This window comes from Lonchura striata, chromosome 2, assembly GCF_050655825.1.
Source record: "Lonchura striata isolate lonStrDom1 chromosome 2, ASM5065582v1, whole genome shotgun sequence".
Classification (NCBI taxonomy): Eukaryota; Metazoa; Chordata; class Aves; order Passeriformes; family Estrildidae; genus Lonchura; species Lonchura striata.
The window spans coordinates 75,984,585-76,005,665 of record NC_140704.1 but is presented as its reverse complement, the minus strand read 5'-3'; the positions used below and the strand labels follow the sequence as shown (position 1 = coordinate 76,005,665).

Sequence of the window (21,081 nt, the reverse complement as noted above, 5' to 3'; positions counted from 1 at the left end):
TTAGATTACTATAAACACTTTTTGGCTTTCTGCTAATAGATATGCTCTTTATCAAATTCTGTGTGTAAATGTGAAAGAGTGGTACAAGAAATAACACCCCTTGACACTGTACAGTCATCAACTAGAAATGCTGGCTTAAAGAGGTGAGGAGAGTGGCATTCAGTGCTCTTTTCTCTCTATTTCTTTAGGAAACGGATCAATTTCCAGAGTGATAAAGACTAGGTTTCAGAAGAATAATGTAATTAACTTTATATTACTATATAGTAATAATATAATATTTAAAATAAATATTATTTATTTTAATTAACAAATACATTTAACAATAATTTAGGAGTTTGATATCTCATGCAATTATTTTACTAATTAATGAAAATTTCTTTATGCTATTGAAGTAAAAAAGAAGTGCAGTTTCTCATTTCTAGAAGATCTGCCAATATAGAACTATAGTTAAAACATTTTTTATTATTGGAATCACTATTTAACTATTTCAAGAGCATTTTCTTAATTAGAGTTTTTTTAGTTTTCAGTTTCATACACATAGCTATAACTAAAAACAACAAAGGGGCAAGACCACAACATGTAATACAGTTTTAAATGCATTCCAAAACAGTTTTGCCACTACTTTTGTCAGATTAACTAGCAAGTGCAGAAGATAGACAATTATATATTGTGTCTCTATTACCTAGGTTGAGAGGAACTTGCTGCTTCAGTTTATCGTGTAACTTCCCATAGCTCAGGTATACCAGCCCTGGGAGTAGAGAATGGAGATCAACTACAGATGAACAACTTTCCTTCATCTACCTAGAAATGTAACTTTTTTTTCTGCCAGTTACCTGAGGTCCTCAGTAATACTATATGTTCTCTTGGCAATCTATCAAAGGATGCAACAAAAAATCATATTCAATTTTCCTTTCTGACACTAGTGCATTATTCTGCCTTTGGTCTCCAGGTGAATATAGCATTGTTTCTGCAGTGCTGTAGGATATAATATTGGCAGTAAGCAATAAACACATGCAATCCAGGATATAAGATTTTTCCAGGTGATTATTTATATATAAACAATGACAGTGATTTGAAACTGTTCAGATTTTGATAATCAATTTTTTTTCCTGATAGGAGATTTACAGTGCAAAGGGCAGAGGCAGAAGTCAGAAAGCATATAAACAATTTAATTTATTACAAGCTCCATAGTTAATTGTCACTTTGTCACCATGAAACTTTAAATAGATCTGTAAAAGATAAGTTGAATTGTGCTAAATGTTCATCTGCAAAACTTGATCGTTCAGAAGAATTCAAATGGGGGTCAATTTGATGGAAGATAGAGGACACTGAGATTCAGGGAAAGTACCTATTACAAAGGATGCATCTCTTCATGGTGGTGAAACATGCACATTTTGCATCTCTATGCTCCTGTTAGTTTCCTGGGAATTCATTTTAGGGTCTTACACTAAGCAGTAACTACTGTGCTGTAATGATTTCCAGCAATGTTGGTGGAACTTTCCCATCTCATCTCATTTAATTATTTATTTTATTTTTAACTCACTCTAACAGTCTCTTGAGCTACACAACTCATTTTCATGAAGGCTCCCAGAGGATGGCTATAACACAAATCAACTTTGCAGTTGCATGCATCTTTATAACAAAAGCCATAAATCAAGACACTTACTCTGAAGCTGCAGACAAGAGCAATGAGCAGGTAGCATCTCAGTATGTTAGCTTCAATTCAAGGGATTTCAGAAAGTTAATTTTTTTTGTCCTTCTGTTCAGTTTTCTTGTCTAGTCTTTGTTTTATTTTCTCTTCTGTGTTAACTGTATGAGCTGTTTCCATCTGAACTTTCCCCTGTAGACTCACTCTGCTTTCTTCAAGGTAGATTTTGGTGTGTGTGTCAGGTCTTTATTAAATGCTTATTCTAGGCATTTAGTAAGAGAGTGCTGAAATAAGGACCTTTGTGTTGAGGATTAATTAGGCTTTGGCCTTAAAGATGTTTACCAGAGGTGTAACACTTCAAAGAATTGACATTTAAAACCCCTCCTCTTTTGATTGTTGAATTTGTCTCTGTGGAAATCATTCTTTAGGCTTCATGTACAATTCAGGAACTGTTGAAGGCATGAATTTCTAAGTATGATTATAACAGGAAGTAAATATTGCAATGTCTTTTTCCTGCTGCTGCTGTTGTTGTTATTTATTAGTATTATTAGTATTACTAATAAGCATATTTGTTCAGAATAAAGAATTTTAAAACTTTATTTTTCAATTCAGGTGCTTAAAATTAAATCTCTTAATTGAATTTAATAAAATAGTGGTTTTACTAAATAAAAATGTATTGCCTCCTAATTAATGTTCATGCTAAGATGAACAGACCTTTTTTAAGATGTAAAAGCCCTTCATATTTTGCTGGGTTTTTGTCTTATTTTTTCCAATATATTTTTAATATTATATTAAATATTATAATATAAATTTATGTTATTTAAAATATGTATGATACACATATAAAAACATACATCTATATCTATATTCATATAATATGTCATTAATATTTGTTCTGACTCATATGTGACTGTGGCATAACAATTTGAAACAACTTGGTGTTTTGTTTTGTTTGTATGTTTTTTTTTTCCCTATGGAGGACTTCTGAGAGGGAAGAGAAACAAAGTTGTGTTTAGTAAATCTTGATTTGTGGGTAGCTTCTGCTGCTCATATATACATTTTTATGAAGCAAGAATTTTCCATCACAACTATTCCCACAGATTTTGTAAAAGAAAGTTTAATAGTAATGATCTAAAATACATTTTAAATGTGCTATTCTGAGAAATCTCAATGTACTTTACATATCATTTGTAAGTTATTACCTGCTGCTTGTGGTCTTTAGATAACTGAAAAAATGGTTAATTTAATGTAACTGTTTCTCTAAGGTTGAAGAAATATTTTACTATCAAGGTACTTGGCTTTAAGCAGTACATCAACTTCCACATATATTCACATTTTACTATTGTAATAAAAGAGGTTACATTTACCTTTTTGAGGTGGAGAAAATATTGTCAATATACTGAAAATACTGATAGCAAAACAACATGAACTTCCTGTCAGTATGACATAATTTTATGATGTCCTAGATGATATTGGTTTGAATTTATATAAAGCACAAGGTGTAAAAATGCATATTTTGACTGAAGCTTCCTGTCAGTATGCTCTAGTATTGACTCAGAATTTTCAAAGCCCATTTTGGTGGCATTCTTTCAAAACCCAGTATAGACTAGGTATTTTTCATCAAGCTGGAAATCTGTGTGGTGAATCAAAAACTCATGTGAAATGATTCAGTGATCACACTGTAGCACTGATTTTGTGCTACTGCCAGACTAGGTCAATGTTTTGTGGGTAAAAGCCAAAGAAACTGTTCTTAATCATCCAGGTTTTAATGATGTGAGTGTTTTCACAGCTTATGGGAGCCATGCTTAGTGTATTTTAACATAAACATTTAGGAAATGCTTTTACATGAAGGATTGAAAGTTTTAGTGCCAATGACAGCCTTTGACTGAGTGCTTAGTAAAACTTTGAGTGTAATCTAAGGTCAGAAACCTGAAAATTGCTGGTTTTAGTGATGAGTAAGTGTCTTTCTTTCCTTTTCATATTAGATAGAAAATGGTCAGCTGTGGAACTCTATTGTGAAGACCTCAGAAGAAATACCAATTTTTCCAGTCAGCTTTTCATAATGTAAATATAATTTGAGCTTTCCTAAATGGGCAGCTAAGCCATGAACAATCAGAAAAACCCAATTTGGACTGTATTTCTGAAGCAGACTTCACCTTCTCCCTTGGGAATTTATTGAAGGATTACAGCTGAAAAGGACAAGAGAAAGAAAACCTTCAACAGGAATCTTATCCTACAATGAGAATTACAAGTACATCTTGTATCTGCCCAGTCCTAGTTTGTCTCTGTTTTGTGCAGAGGTGTTATGGAGCTGCTCACCATGGCTCCACCAAGCTGACCAGAAATCAAACCAAACACATAGAAGGCGAAACAGAAGTGCATCATCGTCCAAAGCGTGGATGGGTGTGGAATCAGTTCTTTGTTTTAGAAGAACACATGGGACCAGATCCTCAATATGTAGGAAAGGTAAGGTGGTTGTTCTCTTTTGGCTTTGGTTTTTTGTTTTCCATTCCATGAAACGTGGCACAGATAAGAGGCAGATAATTTATTTCCTTAGATGGCACCTCCTCTTTTAATGGAAGACATCTCTTGGATTGCTACATATATTTACAGTGAACTTGCCACTTGCCTATGAATACTGTATTTATTATAAAAAGGATAAATAAAAGTATATAGGATGTAGATACTAAAATATGATAAAATAGTTTTTCTTCTGAGGTCAGCTAAACACAGAGTGTGTGCAGCTGATCCTGTTACATCAGTTTCCAAAATCCTAAATGCATGGGGTCACTGGTAATGGCTTTTCCAGACAATTTCAGAATTATATTCAGTTCTGATTCAGGGAATATTACAAATGTAATCTAAGCTCCATAGGGTATTCATTCCACTCTGAGTGTAGGGTGGAAAAGGTCTCCTCCAAAAGGAAATACTTTGTGGCTTTTTTCATATGAGGAGATACAAGTTGTGTTACTTAGAGTTCCTCAGAAGTCTGTGAGAACAAGCCCTGCATTTGTGTTCTGATATATAGAGTGAACTTCAGACATAATGTTCAGACTAATGTAATTGAACTGAAGCCTGGCCAGCTAAGTCTGATTCATCATGTGTGATGTTGCCTGTAGAGCTTGGGTTTTAATTTTTAACAACTCTCTATATAGTTTCAACCCATGATATATGACAGAGGAAGTTTTGCTCTCCTTGAAGACTGTCTTGCGGCATTATGATAGATTTTTTTTATTAGATAATCTACATGAGTCTTAATTTCCTTAATGAAATCAGAGGAATACATATAATGTGATGGGTAAAGTAAGATGGTTAATGGGGAAGAGGACATGGAAAAAAGAATTATTTCATTTTAGTTTCCCTTGAAATTAGAAATTCTAAAAATTGTATAGTACAAAAATATGCAAGGGAAACAGTAGCCTCTGAAATCACAGATGGCTGGTAACAAGGGCTTCCAAATTTGAAGAGTATCTTCTGAATTAAAAATAGGAAGTGGAACAACTGTATTTGAGAGACTGTTAACACAAAGGCTGAAAAAAATAAGTATTTCAGAATGCCAAAAATTATTGAGATATGTAAACTGAGAAAGGACCTTTCAAAATGGAGGTAATGATTTGCATTGAAAGAGAAGCTTATAAAAGGGGTAAGGGGATAAGGAGATATGCCTTCAGACTGCTTTACATTGATTAACATTTTCATAAATTATTTTGGAATAGAAAAAGAATTGCATAAATATTGATGCAAAGCTATGCAGGAGAATCAAAATACTGTCTGGAAAGAGATAGATATTAAGAATATGGTTTGGATAGAGAAATAAAGAGTAAACCTTGGGAATACAGAACATTGTAATGAATTTCTGTTATGCACTAGTGATAAATTGTAATTGACGGTGGAAGAGAAAGAGCTGGTTATCAGGTCTAATGTCATGCCTTAAAGAAGGTGAATGTGATACTAAGCTGTAAAAGCTGATATATAAAAAACAGGGATAAAGGGCACTGAAGCCATTGTGAAAAATAATGTTGACCTATTTGCTATTCTGATTACTTTTAGACAAGAAAAATGGATTTATATGTGAAGCTGTACAGAAGGAATTGGACATTCTGGCTGGGATAGTAATGGAGAATAAAATATGTTTGTTTAATTATTTCCACAAATAATAGAGGAGAGCACATAATATTCCGTAAATACATGTCTGAATAAACCACAATGAAAAATAAAAGCTATTTCAGTTGATTGCAATTTTACTTGAGAAAATAAGGTTTTGGTGGCCATGAATTAATTTAAATTAAGATTTAGTAAATTTAGAATGAAAACAAGAATAACTCATATTCTGAAAGAGGCTATTAACAGGAAGATAAAAAATAAAAGCTGAAGGTATTTCAAAGTACAGCATATTTTTCATTATGAAAGCTTTTGTTGACATGACTGCTGCCAGAAGAGAAGCCTGAATTCATTTAGCTAAAGCATGGTCCCTTTCAATTTTATGTTCTTATGATGTTATATTTTATTTCGTTTCATCCTCTGACCACTCTAGTAATGAATGCCACATTTACAGAGATCAATGAATAGAATTTCTTTCCATCCTTTGTGGTCAAAATGTGACTTCATGGCATGTTTGAGGACATTTCTGCCTGTGTACTTACCAGTTTGTCTCCCATTTTCCTCAAATAATTCCTTCTGGTGCTCATAATTTTCTACTGAGTATTTCACAACATTAGTAAGATTGTCTTTGCAAAAGCTTAGTGGAACTTAAAAGCAACTGTACTCTATTTTCCATTCAGCGTGATTATTCAGCTGACCTGATTTGAAGAAAAAAATCAATTATAGTAGCTCAAGCATATATTTTTAATTAAAAAATAAAAAATAAATTAAAAAAGGAGGGGGGGGGTGGGGAGGGAGAAAGCCTGGCTGAGACTGTCACAATATCAGTAATTAGAAAAATTTCAGTAGTGGTCATTTAACACAAAAACCAGACATTTTAGAAAAATAGATTTTTTGCTAATGTTGCATAAAATTGTACATACCTCATCAAGGTCTCATTTTACATGCCTTTAATTTAGCAAGTAATTTTCACACAAAGCCCCTCAGTTATAAAGGAAGCCAGTGCCCTTTAATTCCAGGCTTCAGTTGGGTGGCAGCACACTGTCAATTCTGTCAATTGTTAATTCTGTAGAATACTCTGCTTCACTGGTGAGTGTTCTGCCATTTCAGATCAGTCCTTTCACATATTTCACACCCAATTTGGGAGTAACATCACAGAAAGCAGAGTCATTATATACTATGGTGTTATAATGCTCACAGTCATTGTCATAGAAATGCACAGTGAGGACAAGAATAGGGTAGGCCTGCAATGAAAATGGTAAGCTTTCTCATTTTTACTGTGAAATGACTGTCAAGAGGATGGATTAATTCACTGCCATCATCATAAAAACAGTGTTAGGACAACAAATTATGATTATATTTTAATATCAAGCATGCCCCCCATTCCTCAGTAATTTTTCCTTTTCTCCAAGAAAATGTCATTTGGAGAATTCTGTATAGAATTAATCCCTATTAAACATACAAAGTTTTTTCTAGGAACATGGCAAGGCACAGTGCTGGAAAGATTAGCTTGTTGTAGAAATGGAAAATGATTCCTTTGTAGATATTTTCTGAGGTTCCCAGATTATTGAGCAGGTTCCCTGCTGTTGCATGTGGGGTAATTTTTCAGTGTTTCAAAGTATATTTCACTCATGAAAGAACCCCAAAAATAGTTTTGTATTTAAAAAGGTATCTTAAAAGTGTTTAAAACCATAGTGACTTATTTTACCAAAGTTATAAATTATTTGTGGATGGTTTCTGGAAAACTTCTGAATGATCAATGGTATTTGGAAGTGTTAGTTCAGAGAGACTATTCACATGCAGGTGAAAGTATGTGTGTATGTGTGTGTCTGCATGGGTGTGTTTGCAATGCAGAATCTGCAGAATCTGAATTTTGAGTAAGGAAGATAAAATATCATTGTCTCAGATAAGCAACTTGAATGCAGAGACTGAGCTTTCAGTTATATGAGACTTCTTGTCTTTTGAGTGTCTCTGATGTAAATTTCTAAAGAAATAATAGCCATGAGTGCAGAAAGGGGTTAGTGAACGCACTAAGACCTGGTGATGAATCAGTTACCTACTGCACCAGCTCAGAGGAATGAAGGTTTTCCTGCAGAAATCTATAAAAATTTGGGCTGTAATACTGCAGGCTTTTATATTTCCCAGTTGTCATCGTTGACATCATTAACATTTCTCTTGCATTTTCTGAATTTTTCTAGGTTACATAACTCATGTCTCAACACTTGGAAAAAATAGCAAATAAAGAATTTTAGGAAATAAGTGAAGAGGACTACATGTTTCAGTCCATAATATTTTTCATTTTGAACCTTCACACCTCTATCTCCAGAGGGCCTGCTCCTTCTTAAAAAGATATTTCTAAGAATCATTTGTACTAGAAGCAAGTCAGAACTGCACATTTGCTGTGCTTTTCTTTTGGAGAAGGATGTAAAAGCGGTGATAACATGAAGGTCACTGTAGATTTGGGGCTGAGTGAGTCATGCTATTAAGACTGAATAGCAGAGGAATATTATGCACAAGACTGAAAATTTATCTGTGAAGCCTTTGGATCTCTGAAATATCAAACCTATACCTCTTAATCCACTTCAGATGACTTCTGAAGAACAAATAAGAGTGACTGCTCAGGTATTCAGATCTGCATTAATTTTCAAATACTTTTTCTTTCCTAGTTTGGGGGATGGCACTTCCCTTAGTTCTTACATGTTTACCTGAAATGCAAAAACAGTTTCAGATTAATGTTGATGTAGGAGATAAGGAAGTATGGGGCAGTTGGAAATGAGTGTGAATATAGGAAAGGGGAGAAGGAAGTAACAATTTTTAATGTGCCTTGAAATGTGTGTACTGAAAGTTAGATTAGGAAAGGAATCCCAGGTGTTATATTGGATTTACAAGATAGCAATTCTTTTAATTCATCATTTTATTTTTGAAAACATAAATACAGCATAACAGACTTGTCATTCAAAATTATTTTTTTTACAAAAAAATAATATGTGACATGTTATTGCAATAAGTTAGTTCTAATACAAGACAGTGAATCTAATCTTCCCAGCCCATATCAAGAAAATTTCCCATCTCTGATTTCATGACAGTAAGGGGACATTATATATGTTTTAGAATAAGGTCCAAGGAAGAAATAAAATTTGAGTTTAACAATTAAAACACTTATATTTGATTTTGGATGTTTACATAAGGTAAAATATATCAGATGATTCAGCATTTTTAGCACAAGCAAATAGTTCCAAAATTTATTTTGATAAAAAAGAGTTTTATTTTACAGTAAAGAAAACTAAAAGGAAAGTGTAGATGACACAGTCTAAACATTTTGCACATGATTTGTTAGCATTTTCATACCTTTGTAAGAAGGTAGACAAGTGTCATCAGCAACAAAATGCAAATAACATGCATCTCACTTTCTACTTTTTAGGTTGTTAGTTTCACAAATAATTAATTTATATAAAATAATTTTCCTCTATACCTAGGGAAAATGTAGTAGCAAGAACATGAATAATAAACCTGTTGTCAGTATACCACATGTCCCATATCACATTAGCCATCTCCTTTTCTAATATAATTTCTACAAAAAGCTAGCTCAATATTCTTTCCAAACCCAAAGCTTTCCCAAATAAAAAGGCATTCATATGTATTTGTTTTGTTCTGAGTTCTGTTTGCACAGACAACTTTGCTGCCTCCTACCTTCATTTGAGAAAATTTATATGGCTTCACATTTAAAAGTTGAAGGCATACTACTCGAATTCTACAAGTCATAAAATGCTGTGGACCTTTGCATTTTTGGGTTTGGGTTTTTTTTTAAGTGGAATCTCTAAATATTCAAAGGTCATTTGGAGGAAGATCAGATTCAAGAGAAGAGAGAGCTTTCATCAGCTGGATCAGTCTGACTTTCTTCCAGTGTCCACCTATATCTGAGGATTCTTGAAGCATAGCACTGACAGGGGCATTTTGACTTGACAGGCCAACCAAAGAAACAGAAAAGCATGAACATATTGAAGTTCAGTCCTAGTCCAAAGATATAGTATGAAGTGTTCAATTTCATTTAAATCGACATGAAATTGTACCAAAAAGAAACTGGCTCTGCTATGTCAAAACAGCTACATTAAATCTAATATGTGAAAGTAATAACCGGTTTTGTAAAGAAACTTTATAGATTCTGTCAGTTCTATATTGCAAAACATCAGCTCTCTATGTGAAGACTGTTACTTAAATTAATTGTTCAAATACTTTTGTCAAGGTGACCTAATCTTCCCTGAAGTTATGGACTGAATAACTTTATTTATTTATTTATTTATTTATTTATTTATTTATGTTTTACTTCTTATTCTTTCATGAATTTGCCACAGCCAAGTTCCCTGACTTTTACATCATCTTTACACTGAACAATGACAATGACAAAACAAACATATTTTGTGTAGAACTGCTATTTCTCACTTAAATGGTTTAGCTGTAATTCTTTTGAGAGTAAATCCAGATTTGTGTCTACCTAGCCATGTTCCTGCCTTTCTTTTTTTTCTTACTTTGGTCATGAATTGGTTTCCAAGTGCTGGCGCCCGGGCTGTGCCGGGGCTGCCGGGCCGGCCCCGGGCGGTGCCAGCGGCTGCAGCGGCCCCAGCGCAGGGCACGGCTGAGCCCCTCAGCCCCGGGGAAAGCCTGGGCAAGGCAGGGCAAAAGGCTGCCCGGCAGCCAGGGCTGAGCAAGGAACAGCGAGAGAGAAACAGCCCTGAGAGCCCCGAGGGGACAGCGGGAGCGGGGCCGGGACAGGAGGGAGCCGGCAGGGATGGCCCTGCAGGGATGGGCAGGAGGGACCCGGCAGGTATGGTCCTGCAGGGATGGGCAGGAGGGACCTGGCAGGGATGGTCCTGCAGGGATGGGCAGGAGGGACCCGGCAGGGATGGTCCTGCAGGGATGGGCAGGAGGGACCCGGCAGGGATGGCCCTGCAGGGATGGGCAGGAGGGACCCGGCAGGGATGGCCCTGCAGGGATGGGCAGGAGGGACCCGGCAGGGATGGCCCTGCAGGGATGGGCAGGAGGGACCCGGCAGGGATGGCCCTGCGGCCTCTGGAATGGACTCACATTAGAGGAGGGAAATGTGAGGACAGAGGATGCAGAGGGAAGCTGCTATGGGCTGCCCGCTGATCTCCGTTCCCCATCTGCCTGTGCCCCTAGGGTAGAAGAGAGAGACCAGTCATGACTTGCCGCGTTTTCCGCCCCAGTTCCCTTTTCTCTCAGCCCCGGCTAGCTCTTGTGGGGCAAGGGCGGGCGATGGAGGCACCCTCCGCCGCTCCCAGCTGGGGTTTGGAGAGTGCCTTTGTGGGTTCCGGGCAGCGCTAGCAAGCCTCGCGGTGGTAAATGAAGAGCGGATCCTGCTGGGGGCTAAGTCCGAGTTTATTGTAGCCCAACGGGGCCAAATATCTTAGAACGATGCCAGCCAACAGGAACAAGCACAAGGTGCTTGCACTGGCTTATAAACTGTAAGGGAGGGGTATCCAACGACCAATGGGGATAGGGATAGGGGGTGGCTCCGGGATGGGGGGATATGGTGGGGTCCAATGGGGGAAGGATATGGGGGGAGCCCCAGGTCCTCGCCCAATCACCCGGTGCCCAAGGTGGAAGCTTCTGGATGGATGGGAAGGGGCACCGAGTGATAGATAAGGCACCCGGGGGGGGGGTAAAGGGAAAGACTGCGCCCCTTCCAGGGCGATGGACAGCCACTGGAGAGGCGGGAAGGGAGGACAAGGCGGGAAAACTGGGGACAAACCAAGTTGCACACGGGGGTACAAAGGAATAAACCGATACATAATGTAGGGATAATAAAACATACAAATAACGCAACTCCACAATGACTGAACGTGAACTTGGGAAAAAGTCGGGTGTGGAGGAATTGTTTCTAATTTTTTTGCATTTTTTTTCCCTCAACAACCAACTCTATTTTAGTTACCAGGAAATTTAATTCAATTTCCTCATGTTAAATATGTTATAGGTACTAGTCAGTGACCTCTCTTTTTTTTTCCTGACCTATGAACTTTGCTTCATCACATTTTCTCCCTCTGTGATCTTAAGAAGACTGAGAGAATAGCTGGGTTGATGATAAGGAGCCAGCGAAGACTGACTCACCATGAAGATGATGTGGTACAACATGCCTGCTCTGTAATTGCTTCTTCAACTCATGCCATACTCTGAATGCCTCTTAGCCTCAGAACCTCTTAGCTTCTGACAGTCTTTATATGAAAACTATATAAAATGGCCATATAATTGCTGTCTGTTTAAAAAAAAAACAAAAACCCTCCAAAAAACCCAACAAAAACAACGCAGAAAAACAAACAAATATACAAAAACATAAAAAAGGTAATTACATCAATCAGATGTAGCAAAGAGAAAGCAAAGATAATTCTGCATATTTTTATATTAATCATGATCTTAATAACTTTGTTTTTAAAACATATTTAACATCTAATTGTAAATCAATAGCTAATGAAGCTGAAAGTATGCTGATAAACTCCAGTGTGAATTAGCATGTCAGTTACTACTCAAGTATCTTCTTGACCTTAAGAGAGGTGCTCATTCATGTTCATTATCTGTGTAATGTTCAACACCCACATGCCTTGTTGTCTTTTAAAAGATTTTGATACATCAGTTTGTTATTCAATATAGTTTATCAACTCATTCAGGATATATTTGTAAAATTACATGATATCTGGATGTGGCTTGTTTAAACACTGACAGGAACACTTCTATTGAATTATTCAAACTATAATCTAAATAATTTTGTTTACTGTAGAACAAGCTACAAAAGTTTAAAAAAGGTGAAGTAAATTGAACATCAAAATTAAGTCTCTTTCATCTAGACTTATGTGCCAAATGAAACCATGCAGAACATACTTTTCTGGCCCGCTTTTCTAAGGTGAAGATGCTGTAACAAAATAGGGATTGCAGGTCTAGTAGTTTATTAATTACTCTCAAAATGAGAAGAAGGTGAAGATCAAACTTCAATATTCCTAGACTCATGGGAGGTAGCCAAGGGTGATTTGTATACCATATTCTGTACACCTGTAAAATTGTTACTCAGATTTGTTGATTTTGAGTGTGGTGCCTTCTCAGCAATTGATTCTTTGCCTTAGAAGTTACACTGCCTACATGTTATCCTTCAAGTCTCATAAAAAATTTGTATCTAATGTCCAAATTTTAATTTTTTGTTCTAAAACACATGCACATTTTTTAATGGCAATAAAAATGTGTGAGACAATAAGAAGTAAAGCAGGAGACCTAAGGTTTAAATCTAAGTTCTCTGTCATTTCTAATCATATAACACACAGTCTATAGAACAAAAATCACAGTGATGAATATTGAGATGAAATGTCTTTGTAAATGTTTAATTTCTTAAATGAACTAGGTTTTTCTCCTTATTGTAGTGGAAAACTCCAGCCTATAAAAACATGAAAGCACTCTTTCAGAATGCTTTTATTTGTTTTTTTTGGTTTTTTTTTTTTTTTTTAATGCCTAGCTGGATTAGCTCTGGCTGGTTCTTGGCAAGCACTTCATTCTCATTTAAATAGTTATTACTTCAAGTTTATCATCTCCAATTTAAACATACTTTAAATAGCAGTAAGAAGAACACAAGCATCTTTGTTTGGAAAGAAAGTGCAGAGATGAAGTCTGCATTTAGATTATGCACAATGGTTTACAGTCAAGAACCTGAGCAGTGATAAATATTTACATCTGAGATTAGAGCAGAATAATTTTTAAATCATCATCTATTCAAGACAGGAGATTCAACTGTTATAGAAATGTCCCTCTGCATAAAGTTGTTATTAAAGGGCTTGGGGAATAAACTCACCAGAAGAACTTGTCCTGTCTGTTACTGAAGAATAGTGCTGTAGCTGTCCTATATTTAAACATTTGTATCAGGTCTTCATTTTAGCTCTTCTAATATTTTTAAATTTTTCATCAATTACAAATAAAAAAAAAAATCCAATCATCAGAGTTAATAGTTTGCATTCATAAACTGACACTTTGGATTTAAGTAAGGCTTAGTGTACAATTAATTTTTGTAGCATGAGATCACTGCATATTCTTGTCTGTTTTGTTGTCAAATATGTGTAACCTTAACTGTTGTCAAAATGTGGGGTTTTTTATTGTCTTCTTGTGAACTTTAATAATGGATACTTAAGATATCAGCATAAAAAAGAGAGCCTTTCAAGGTTGCATATGAAAGACATACTAGTAATTACACTTCTAACGAAGAGATCTTTTCATAATATTCAAAGGTCCCACTTGAGACATCCTTGTGATATTGATAAAAGAGGTGCTATACAACAAACATTCTCCTCTACATTAAGAAAGCCTGTTCAGGAAAGGTTTTCTGTATACATTTGCAAAGCAAATAAAAATGTTTATAACTAATATAAATGTACATAATAAAAATCTATTTTGAAATGCATGGTAGATTTTTACCTTTCTTTTAGTAAGTTTTTTAATAAGTGTTTATAACCATATATATATATAAATACTTAGTATTATAATTGTAATTGTAAAAGTCAAGAGTGACTTAAAGAAGTATAATTCTGAATTTGGAAGTTTTACAGAAGCAATGTTTGCACACTCTAGATATATGAATATTTTCTATCTGAATACTTTGGGTGAAATCACGTCAATGTAACTTTCAAAAAAATCAAATAACGTCTAACATCTGTGTAGATGTTTCAGATGTACTATTAAAACTGTGAGAACATCATCATTATTCCACTGACTGAAATAACAAAGTTGCTGATAATGTGTTGAGTGTTCAGATAGATTCTAAGACAGGAAAATTGTAGCAATGATGGGAGACTTCACTTACTCCCTGGAACATTGAGCTTGAACACTGATATCAAAAGGCTCTAAGCATAAAAAATGTCTGTCTGCCTCTAAAGTTATCTAGTCATCAATCTAAAAAAGAGGAACTAAATCAAAAACTTAAGTAATGCATGAAGCTAATACAAAACACCCAACAGAAAGACCAGAGGAGGTTGGAATGACCAAATTGTACAGTAGTGAGGGCAAATAAAAGTGTAGCTTTTAAAAAAAAAGTCTGTTTCCAAATTAGAGAAATAGAAAGGATTTAGAAATGTTACATGTTAATTGTAAAGCAAAATAACCCATTAAAGTGAGTTTGAGCAAAAACTGGCAATAAAAATTTCTTTAGAAACATGAGGATCTGGAAGCCTACCAGAAGCTGCTGTAACAGAAGATATTTCTTGGACATGAAACACCTAATGAAAACAAAACAAAACTGTTGTAGGAAAGCTAAAAGAATGCTTTTTAATATCTTTAAGAGACTTTGAATAGTTATTTTATGAGCAATGCATCAAAAGTGAAGTCTCAAGCTGATGCATTGTGGAAAGACTATGAAGAATATCAACAAATGAACAGTAATTATCAGACATAGCTGCTGCAGTAATCCAGGAAGAAATACGCAGCTTTGGTATACAGATGTATAAAACTACTTTGGTACCTGAGGAACAAAGTGTGCAGTTATAGCAACACAGTAAACAAATGAAATACAATCTCCAAAAAATCCCCAAAACTTTAATGTTGGAAAAAGCAATACCACTTAGCATTTTAAACTACTTGTTGGAAGCAGGTAGGTGGCAAATAGCTAGGTGACAAATTTTATCAATTATATGAAGCTGAGAAGAAAAAGACCAACCATAATGAAATCTAGCAGAAAGATCTTCCAAGAATGACTGAAATTCAGTACAGATAAAAATAGAATGAGGCACATAAGCGACAACTGACTTGAGTAGTTTTAACAGCATTAACAGTTAACTGTGAGTTACCACACAGAACTGTGAGGTTCTATGATCTCTAAGATAAAACTCCATCAGCTAAATGCTTGGAAACTATCCAATGAACAAACTGAATATTAGAAATCATTGGGAAGGGGAAATAACCCCACCAGTAACTCTTTAAAACCACAGTGCACCTGTACCTCAAATGCAAAGCATGGTTTTAATTTTCTTATCTCTGCACAGCAAAAGAAATATTTCAGTGAAGAGCTACAAGGCTGATGTAAAGTATATGACAATCTCTGTATGAGACTAATTAGATTATTAGACACAAATTAATTAGATTATTAGCTACATTCTTTGATAAATTCCATATTATCAATTAACAACTTCATTTCTGGAGTTTTTATATTCTTTTATAGCTGTTGTCTTTTTGGGTACAGGATTTTTTTTTCATGGGAAGGGATGGCTTTGGAAGTAGTATTATGGACACCTGAATAGAGGAGGACTCTTCTGACTGAAAAAAAAGTAGTGGCCTAGACAATTTTAAGTTATAGGAATCAGGAATGTTTTTTCACTTTCTTTCCCTTTCCTCCAACATGCAGTTGGAGTCATACAAAAAAACCTTCCAAAACTATAAAACCCCAAACCAATAAAAAATGGCCAATTAAAAAAAAGAAAGGTTGACAGCCTAAAAATAGAGGAAACAATGCAGTTGTTTATGTATTAATTGGTGAAATTTCTTAGTATAGCATTATTTGATATTTAATGCTCCTCAGTAATGAGAGTGCTCCTTATTAGACTCTCAATAATGAATTGAAGTAATTCATGAGGTAAAAACTATGGCACTTTGACAGAAAGGCCATACATTCAGTAAATCATAGCAGTATGTCTGAAAATACAGATAGCTCAGATAAATGTTCACAAAAATCACTTTCACCTGTCACACACCTATATCACAAGGGTTTGTTGTGATACTAAACATTATTCCAAGCTTGACCATGTCAGAGGATATCAGTGATGAATTCAGAATTTCCAGTCCATACTCCCTTCTTAGAAAAACTCCACTAGCAACTCTTATTTTACATTTTACTTGTAATAAATAGTTTCTCGATTTTATATCTACATTGCATGAAAACTTAGTAACACAATTCTTTCCAAGAATAAGGAATAGTTTGCATACTTAGAGAAAAATGACAATTTACTCATTCAAAGCTTATTTAAATTATTAATCATAAGGATCATGTAAAATTTGAATGTAGGTTCCAGGTAAAAGCTGAAATATGTGCAGTGTATGGTAGTATTTTAATGCTTTTCTGTTTTCTGAGCTTGGTCTTATAAGCTCTCAGAAAAAAGTATTATACCCTTGATAGCTCAGCTACCTCAGGTAGCATAAAGAAGCAGGATGGCTCCTGTGTTGGAAACAAAAAGTTTTAATAAAAGGAAAAAATAAAAAAGCTCTTTACAGAGTAAAGCTGGGTCAGGGCAAGAGTTTCTTGCTGCTGTTAAACCACTTCACAAAAGTGATTAACTTCTTTTGTTCTCTTATTTTTCTAGAGAATTGCTTAGGTGGGACTTTTTGGCTCCTGTCCAGTTAGCTATCCTTAAGTTTGAGGTGAAGTCCCCAAGGTCCTATAAAGTGTCTTTTAACCAAATAGAGGAGAGAAACTTCTGGGTTTTTTTCCTTTTGAAGGGAACAAAGAGCAACTTGTTTACTCTGTCAACAGGGGGCACATTCCTACAGTATTTCTTTAAATACTGACAACAGTTTGTGGGGAAAAAAGTCCAATCCAAGCCAAAAAAACTCTTCAGTCTCACAAGCAGCTAGTGATACTCAGTAGCTCCAGTTTAGTGCACTGTTTAGGAATTAAATCATATTGTTGTCTTGTTTGATTTGTTTCTTTCCAGTTTTGACTTTAGGGTATAGATACCAAGTACTGTCAGAAAATCAGATCCCACTGAGAAGCCTCTCTGTATGAACCCTAAACCAGTGACACCCAGAGTTCACTTCCATCTATATACTTGTTCAAAATAAAAGCAATTTTAGGTGAAAATTCTGTAATTTGTTCTTAGCTATGGCTACTTTCTTATAGAGCTATTAACTTTTACCTTGGACTATGCTGTCTCATCTATTATGTATTACTTTTCTCTTGGTGAATTAACTGCAGAAAGTGATAGTTTCTATTAAAGTGACACCTCTGCATCTTTCAAGTTTACTTTTTATTACAGTGGTTAATAAAATCACAGAATCACAGAACATGATGAGTTGGAAGGGCCCCCACTATAATCATCCAAGTCCAACTCCTGGCTCTACACAGGTACATCCCAAGAGCCACGCTATGTGCTTGATAACACTGTCCAAACACTTCTTGAACTTTGTCAGGCTTGGTGCTGTGAACACTTCCCTGGGGAGCAGTTCCAGTGCCCAAACACCCTCTGGGTGAAGAATATTTTCCTAATATCCAGCCTACACCTCCCCAACACAATTTCAGGCCATTGCTTCAGGCCCTGATAGTGGTCATCACAGAGAAAAGATTAGTGTCAGTCCTGCCTCTTCCCCTGAAGGAAATGCAACTGCAACTACATCTCCTCTCAGTCTCCTCTTCTCCAGGCCAAACAGACCAAGTGATTTCAGCTTCTCCTCATATGGCTTCCCCTCAAGGCCCTTCACCATCTTCCGAAATTTCTTTGTACACTCTCCAACAGCTCTATGTTTTTCTTACATTGCAGCATCCAAAACTGCCCCAGCACCCAAGCTGAGGCAGCCCCAGTGCAGAGCAGAGCAGGACAATCCCCTCCCTTGCCCAGCTGGTGATGCTGTGCCTGATGCCTCCCAGGACAGGGTTTGCCCTCCTGGCTGCCAGGGCACTGCTGGCAATATTCAACTTGCCACTGACAGGACCCCCAGGTGCCTTTCTGCAGCCCTGATTTCCAGCATCTCATTCCCTAGTCTGTCTGAACATACAGGGTTTCCCCATTCCAGGTGCAGAAGGAATGCATATGACCTAATCAGGCAGAATATACAAATATAATGAAGTGGAAATCAGATTATTAGGGTAATATTTCTGATTTTTTAACAGTAAGACATTAAGTAGAAATGTTTTTATCTGACAGCCCTTTGTAGCAAACCATGATCTAAAAAGCCCTAGGTAGAAATGTGATACAAGTATCAAGCCACAGAGGCATCCCACAGGGAATGTAAAAGTTTCCTTTCTGGCCTAGTAGATACTGAGTAAGGTAACTTAAAGTTTCTTGAAAATTGAAAGACCCATTTGTGATATCTATAATAAATATCCTTCCCATCCTTCTTCCTCCTCCCTCCGTGCCCCCCTGCAAAACAAAAACAAAACCAAAAACACACACAAAAACCCCCAAAAAACAACAACAACAAAAAAACCCCACCCCCAAAACCAATAAAACACGCAAAAAAAAAAAAAAAAGAAATCAAACAAACCAAAACAAAAAAAAAGCGAAACCAACAACCTGAGAATCTAACGTTATAATAAGACAATACTCTTATTCCAAAAAAATTATCTGTAATGTTTCAGTCTCTTGAAAACCAAGTACAGAAAAGGAATCTTCTCTGTGTGGGAGACTGTTCCAGTTTGTCAGCCCTTCTGATTTACCTTGAATAAACTTCTTTTGAAATGTTCCTAATTTCTCATGGTATTCCCCTCTGTTGAATTGTTGCCAGTAACTGCATTTTCTAACACCTGCATACCTCCCCCATTGTCAGTATTATCAAAGAAGTGAAGACAAACTTAAAAATCTGTTCATAATCTGAAGAAATTCTCTCCTCAGCCTTCATTATTCAGCTGGATTCCATTAATTTACTGAAATTCACATTGCAGTTTCCACTTTCCAGTGGTCTGTGGGTGCATTTCCTTCTTCTTATCTTTCTTTGCCTTGTTTCACCTGTAACTCCAAATGATCAGCTTGCTCTAACTTCTTGTGGATCCTTTGGAGGCTAAGAGGATTCAATCTTCACATTACTGCAGCCCCACTGACATTTTATGGAAGATTATATAAATATGTGAGCATTATGTATGTGGGCACCAGAAGCTGAAACAAAGCTATTCAATGCACCTTTCTTCAAATCTTTTTCATTCTGAAAAATACTAAATAGGAAGATAATGTATGTTTTCAGACTATATATTACAGCTACATGTACTGATAATGGGGAGCAAGATAGGAAAAATGTGAATGATTTTGGTTTGTATTGCCTACAATCTTGCATGCAAAGATTCATGGGAGATATCAATTAATTCACCTTCACAGCATTTTTCTGAATCTTAAGATTAGTTTACCATATATCAACAAACTGCTTCTCCCTATTCCAACACATATGAATTAAAAGAAAAAAAAAATTAAAATGTGTGCACATGGAGTGGCTTTCAGTTTTTCTGGATTTTGTCACCACAACAGACAAATGTATTTTACATCAGAAAGATGCAGACTTGCTACCAGTGTCTATTCAAATATGTCTGAAGGCATAAACCAAGAACACAAAACAAGTGACTTTAACAGGCAGAGTTTTACCCTGAAGTGTTCATCACTCCACTGAAGCCAATAATTAACAGGTAGTCATGCAGTATAAAAGGGAGCTCTGTGCCTCCCATTTCCTTGTTTTCTTCTTCTTTGTGCAGATTCTGTGCAGAGAGAAAGATGTATCTCTATTGTCATGTTAAGAGAACATAAGCACTAAAGTATTGGAGATCTGCAGCTTTCTAGAGAGTAGGTGTAGCATCTCCTATGATAATTAATAACATCTAATGTAACATTAACATCTTATAGCAGTTATGCAGCTACATTGAGTTTCTGAGAAAACTCTAGCAAACCACAGTAATATGACAATAACCTGAATTTCACAGACTGGCTTCTCAACTGATGTAAATGAAAAATCATTGGATTTTTTTCCTCTAAATTGTATTGATGATTTTGACAAGTTTGTAGGGAATTGTACACAATGTCATTATATGTTGAAGTGTGTGACCTAGTTGGTGTTTTCTTCATGCACCCTCTGAAGAATTTTGACAGAAATCAGGAACAAATTAAGTGTATGAAGCTTTCCCAGCGGGGGAAACATGACTTAGCTTTGCATAGTAAGATGTTTTATGGAAGCATATGTTATAAGGTGACATGTAGATTTTGGTATCTCTTCTGTTAATCATTGAATAATATCATGTGTGGAGCAAAAGTACATTGGAAATATGGAACAGAGCTTACAGGAGCAAGAAAAAGTGCAAGTGTAGAAAGATCCAAGGGGTCACTATGCAGTTTAGAGTGTAATCCCAGATCAGCCAGATTTCAGGCATGAAATTACAGTGAACTTTTTTGGTTAAGATATTCCATCACTTTTTTGAATGACTTCTGCTTTGGGTCAGTGCTTTAAATTCTATCCCTTTTGTCAGATGTCTTTAGGCTTTGTACTTGTTATAGGAGATGCTTGAATTTTGAAAGAGATTAAAATGCTTACCTATGAGAATAAAATGGATGGCTTGTATTTAATATCAATGGAGAAGAATTTTTTTAATTCTTTTAAAGTTCCTATATCTGCAG

At 35.8% G+C, this 21,081-nt stretch overlaps 1 protein-coding gene across 14 annotated transcripts in view; it reads left to right on the top strand.

Annotated features, from left to right (window-relative positions):
• CDH18 (cadherin 18) overlaps positions 1 to 21,081 on the top strand; it is a 526,603-nt gene that overhangs the window by 346,967 nt on the left and 158,555 nt on the right. For all 14 annotated transcript variants that reach the window (XM_031503961.3, XM_021526413.4, XM_085571653.1 and 11 more), the window contains one exon: positions 3,634 to 4,114. In XM_031503961.3, the coding sequence (XP_031359821.2) occupies positions 3,887 to 4,114 (228 nt within the window). In that variant the 5' untranslated portion in view covers positions 3,634 to 3,886. The remainder of the gene's footprint in view (positions 1 to 3,633; positions 4,115 to 21,081) is intronic.